This window comes from Juglans regia, chromosome 2 (genome assembly GCF_001411555.2).
Source record: "Juglans regia cultivar Chandler chromosome 2, Walnut 2.0, whole genome shotgun sequence".
NCBI classification, from domain to species: domain Eukaryota; kingdom Viridiplantae; phylum Streptophyta; class Magnoliopsida; order Fagales; family Juglandaceae; genus Juglans; species Juglans regia.
Window position 1 is genome coordinate 9537624 of NC_049902.1, and position 6000 is coordinate 9543623.

Here is a 6000-nt window from a genome sequence, read left to right on the forward strand (position 1 = left end):
AAAGCAAAAGCCTAAGACCTTATGAGATACTTACTAGGATTTCAAGCTACCTATATAGCGCGCATGAATAACATAGGAATTAACTTTAACAATAAGATGCGAGATGGGAAGAAAAAGGCAAAAAGAAAAAGGAAAATGAAACAAGGTTAAGATCAAAAGATTACAAATGGTGATGTTCTAGCAAACATATACATATATAGGTTAGCCATTTTTATGAGGACCCCATTTACCAAAAGCAACTCGTACACATGTCCTTAGAAAAACAACAAAAAGAAAACACAAAACAAAACAACATTAATAATGCAAATCAAAACAAAGATCATGCATGATATATGTGAATAATGCTAGTATGTCTTCTTATTTTGCTTCTTCATTTTAAATGTTCATCTATTTAATTTTTTTAAAAAATTTTTTATTTATTAATTAAGAAAGTGATTATTAGTGTATTAATATTTTTTTTCTTTTTTAAAATTGTATAAAAATATTAAAAAAATGTGAAAAAAAAAATAAAAAATAAAAAATAAATGAATTTTACCTAGGTGACACGCCCATTGATCATTGTTGGGCGGCAACCTAGCAGTAATATATATATATATATATATATATATATATATATATATATATATATTATATCATCCCCCAACTAATGAAAGTCACATTTCAACATACGTTTGGGCAACAAATAAATTATAAGTAGAACTTACTTACTAGTGCTTGGCTTTGAAGATCAGTACTACTCATCTCTCACCAAAATGACCCACCAATAGTACCAGTACTTCTGCCTGCCTATCATCCACTACTCACTCTCCCCTGATGCCGACCCACCACCACCACCACGACGCAGTACTAGTACTACCGTTTTGTCACTTTGCTGCTGCTGCTGCCACCTGATCCGCCGGCCCACCTTACATTGATTATTTAACATCCAACACTACTCCTCACATTCCACATGGACGACAGTCAAAAGAGTCTTTAGAAACTTTCCTAATAATCAACACTACTTAGTAAATAATAATAAAAAAAAATTTATAATAATTATAAGCTGGATAATGCTTTTGATCATCTTTATTAATATAAATATATAGAGCAGACAGAGTTATATGACTGTGGGCACCACTTGGGTGCTGAATTTTATTGATTATTTTTGGGGACCATTGGTCATAAGAATCAATATCGAAGGAAAGATTCTAAATAGGCGTGATTGTGATTCCTTTTTTTGATTTTTCCCCTCCCATCCCTCCCTCTTGGGATTCGATATTTTAAAGCATACTTAGTACCTAAAAAACATGAAGATTTGGTAGATTTGTCCTACATGGAAGTGGGTGCCCTCTAGTCAATAAAATCAATAATAAAACACATGGAAGTAGGTGCAGCTGAGCTAGCCCCTTCCACCAATCCATCTTCAACTTTAACATATATAGACCATTATAACCCCCTCCATATCCCAAATTAATCAAAAGATTAAAAAAAAAAAAGTAAATTATATAGATTGATGGTCCTTAATTTTAAGTACACTAGGATATTAGAATCTGCTTGAGCATTTACGTTGCATTTCGATAGTTAAGTATTCTATAAATAATAATATAATATTAAATATTAATAAATATTAATAAAAAATAAGTGATAAGTAATAATAAAATCTCTTAGTAGTACCCTAACTTCAAGAATTCTATCCAAATGGAAAAAAAAAATTAAGAACTAATTACTCATCCTCGTAGTTATTTATTAACTAAGGATTGATCCTCTATAGTTATTTATCCATATGTTTTTAATGGGGGACCATTTTATTCCTTATTAATATAATAGAGATTAAATCGTTAATTTTAAAAAAAAATATTGTTTTTAGGACAGACCAAATAAACTAATTTTGTATTTAATCCTGTGAAATATTAATAAAACTAATTTTGCTTCTCCATGTACTGTTTTTCTCCAATTTCCCGACCTTATGGCCGTGTTCCATCCTCTTAAGTATCTAGATTGATTTGAGAAATGATTTAATTATAATGAGATTTTATAAAAATAAAATTATAAATTAATATAATACGTTAAATTATAAATTTATTTTTATCATAAAATAAATTTAAAATATTATATAATAAAATTATATTAATTTTTTTTTTTATATCTGTCACACTTCTCGCCTGATTTTGTGTTGCAAATTAAAGAATATTGATTAATTAGTGCCAATGGATAATCATTAAGGCAGTAGTACTGCTAATAAAACCGAGACGTGGGATCATTATCCAAGGAAGATATTCGTCCCTGAAGAAAGAGAAGGACAAGGGCATTAGGGTCTATATTATTGGAGTCATGAAAAAGATCGGAGGGTGATGAATGCATGGGGTCCTTTCTTTATCTTACTTGGAGTAGCTCTAAGAGTATACATATAAAGATTAAACGACAGGAGTCTTTGTCGTCCTCTGTAAAAGAAGAATAAAGGGAATGGACAGCCCAACATGCAAAATGCGAGTGTGCCCATTGTTAAGACTCTCCCATCATCTCAGCCGTTGGCTTTTTAGATGAGCTGTCCCTTTTTTGGTCTCTCCCCCACAATGCTTAAACTCTCCCTCTCCCTTCTCTCTTTTTAGACCCAAAAAAGAAACCATGACCTCTATTTCACACTACTCCTCCCTAGTCCTCAACACCCAATTCCCTTATCTTCTTCTTGATCTTCTCCTTCAATAACTAAAGCACTACTTCTCGTTTGCCGTTTTCAGTACTTAGGATGAGTTCCAAAATGCGAAGGAAACAGCAGATGTGGTATGTCCCGCAGCCATTGACGCCGCTCATGGAATGGCCTGACAACGAAACCCAAGAAGAAGGGAACAAAAAAGAGAGCCATTGGGAAGTCATACGTGAATGGTTTAGAACACCAAAAACCTCTCCTGCAAATAGTTTTTCCGGTTCTTTGGATGGAAACATTCAAGCCAAGAGGCAAGATTTAAAGCTCTTACTTGGTGTCCTAGGCTGTCCCCTGGCTCCAATTCCCCTTGTCGACGATCCCGTTGATCGCCTCCACATGAAAGACATTCCTATGGTATATACATCACATTCATATATTAATCTTGTTTCTGCTATATTGTATATTATTCCATTTTGTTCTTTTCTGTTAGATGTCATAACCCTTTTCGTTGATATCAAACAGGAAACTTCCATTGCAAACTATATCATAAAACAATATCTGGCGGCAACCGGATGTCTGAAGCAAGGAAAGTGCGCAAAAACCATGTACGCTAAAGGGATGGTGAAGATGATTTGTTGTGAAACGGAGGTTTCGTCAGGGAAAAATGTGAAAACTTTGGGGACAAGAAGTGGGGACAGTGGCTGCTTTGTACTTTGGCAAATGTTGCCCGGAAAGTGGTCTCTGGATCTGGTGGTGGGAGGGAATCAGGTCATAGCCGGTAGTGACGGGAAGATTGTGTGGAGGCACTCACCTTGGCTCGGCACTCATGCAGCCAAAGGCCCCCAACGCCCACTGCGCCGTATCATACAGGTATAACTTGTGTACAAGTTTTATTGAGCATGCATGCACGATCTAATTATCCTTAAAATGGCTGTAATTATGTCGTAGTTCTACACTAATTTGAGGTCTTGATAGTGTTACGATCGAGAAACACGGAATCATTTATTAGAATCACTATCAAATTTTCTCAAGTTGGAAATATAACTTTTATTTGGTATCTCATCAGTCAATAATCCCGAGATCGATCATAATGAGACATGCCATTTATAGATGAATCGTCATTTTTCTAAGATGGACAACCTTCTATTTTGGAACATTAACTTACTCAGAACTTGTTAATAAGAATGTCGGACACATTCCATTAGATATGTTTTGAATTTTGACATACTTTAAAGAAGATAAAGTGGTTGTCAAAGTTGATGATCTTAGGTAAAGTTCGATGTTGTGGTGTGTTGATGAGATTAATGTTATGGGTCCAACCAAAGCATATGATGGAGTATTCAAATTTCTTTACCGGACAAAATATTAGAGATTTGAGGAAGAAAGTCATAATCCCGAGAAATGGTATATTTTGGCTGACAATGATAGAGAAACTGTCCCATGCTTTACCCTACACACGGGGCTTCTTTTTCGGAACACTCTCTGAGTTAGGAGTTGGCACGTGATAATCTTTGTGACGTCATATGTGATCGAACATAACTATTGGTCCTCTTGGGATTGCCGTTTACTGTTACTAAAGTGCATTCTACATTATCCTTTTGCCCTTTAACTTTTCCTTTTTGCAACTTTAGTTAATAATGTCGCATTTATTGCATCATAACCCTTACTTTTCTTGTCTTTTCCCCACCCACCCCTCCATCTTCTGTCTTTTTTTCTACTTGTTCTCATGTGCTTGTTTTTTCTGTGAAAGAGAAAAAGAAACCCCAGCAAATCTTTTCTTTTTTCAATAACTGAAGGAAACATTGAGCTACAGCATACCGCTTGTTCAGATGTATAAACCCTATGTGGTCACATCCAACCTTGTCTTTTCTGCCTGCCTCCAAGATAGGACATGCTTGGAAAACTCTCACATTTATGACATTCAGAGGAAATCACAAAAGTATATACGGGAGCTTTTCGAAATATAATTTTATAAACAAGAAAAAATCACTTAAGATATGGCAAAAAAGAAAAGGGTAGCTAGATCCGTTCGGATGCAACGAGTTGAAATGTTTTTAGATTATTTAAATAAAATATTATTTTTTAATATTATTATTATTTTATAATTTAAAAAAATTATAAAAATAAGATGAGATGAGATGAGATGAATCAAGATGAATTTTCAATTCAAACAGATGCTAAATATGCCATCATAAACTTGAAAAATTCATAAGCAAGTGTAGACATGAATCATCTTAGATTGCCTCAGATCGTGCTGTTCATTTACTCAATTATTTTTTGGCTATATCATGGAATCTTATACAGGGCCTAGATCCGAAAACAACAGCCAGCTTATTTGCTAATGCCCAGTGTTTGGGGGAGAAACAAATTGGGCATGATGACTGCTTTGTACTAAAAGTGTCCGCCGATCGAGCAGCTGTCATGGAAAGAAGCGAGGGCCCGGCTGAGGTGATCAGGCATGTATTGTATGGTTATTTTTGCCAAAAGAGTGGCCTGCTTGTATACTTGGAGGATTCCCACCTCACCAGGGTACAAACCCCAGAAAATGAAATTGTGTATTGGGAGATCAGCATTGGAAGTAGCATTGGTGACTACAGAGATGTGGATGGTGTGCTAATTGCTCATCAAGGAAGGTCCGTTGCCACAGTTTTCCGATTTGGAGAGTTGTCCCAGCAACATAGTAGGACAAGAATGGAAGAAGTTTGGACCATTGATGATGTTGTGCACAATGTTCCGGGGCTTTCTCTGGACTACTTCATCCCTCCTGCTGATATCGTCCATAACATGCACTCCCCATAGTTAACTAACAAAATTTAGGATGTTTTTCCTTATCTTCTCTTATGTTTTTTGTCCTAATCACAATATTGGCGGGTTGAGGGTGTAATTTTTCACTTAAATGTGTTTAGTGTAGTAGGGGGATGGTTAAGATTTCCAGTTATTATGCTAAAATGAGCAATTCAAACAGTGGATGGAATAAAGGGGTTTGGTGTTTTTTTTTTTCTTTTTCTTTTGTAAGTAAGGGGGGTTGGTGTTTCTAATGTTGTTATAAGAAAATGCCTTGTGCGAAAATTGCATCCATTTTTACAAAATTTTCCGTTTGTTTTGCTTCTAAGATTTCCGTTTGGTGGCAAATACTACCAGTTCGATCGATTATCATCGAATGATCTCTCATTTGTTTGCAGTAGTTTAATGATAGAAACTCTTAAGCTTAGATCTATCTAAAAGAGTGTGACTTGTTACTCAATATGTAACTCGAACTTATCTTGATTGAAATTGATTCATGCTTTGTTTATTAAATAAATCCTCTATGAATACCAAATTATGGTCAAGTATTGAATAATACAACTCATATAAAATCCGACTTATCTTATCTTCGT

The 6000-nt window shown here is 34.9% G+C and overlaps 1 protein-coding gene across 1 annotated transcript; it reads left to right on the top strand.

Annotated features, from left to right (window-relative positions):
- Positions 1 to 2569: 2569 nt before the first annotated feature.
- Positions 2570 to 5699, top strand: LOC108983563. The gene is made up of 3 exons (XM_018955240.2): positions 2570 to 3037; positions 3146 to 3493; positions 4928 to 5699. The coding sequence occupies exons 1-3, from the start codon at positions 2726 to 2728 to the stop codon at positions 5420 to 5422; spliced, it is 1155 nt and encodes a 384-aa protein (XP_018810785.2). The 5' UTR covers positions 2570 to 2725; the 3' UTR covers positions 5423 to 5699.
- Positions 5700 to 6000: the final 301 nt, after the last annotated feature.

Coding starts and splice junctions, on each gene's coding strand:
- LOC108983563 (XM_018955240.2), top strand. CDS start 2,726: ATGAGTTCCAAAATGCGAAGGAAACAGCAGATGTGGTATGTCCCGCAG. Junction 3,038..3,145: donor ACATGAAAGACATTCCTATG/GTATATACATCA, acceptor GATATCAAACAG/GAAACTTCCATTGCAAACTA. Junction 3,494..4,927: donor CACTGCGCCGTATCATACAG/GTATAACTTGTG, acceptor AATCTTATACAG/GGCCTAGATCCGAAAACAAC.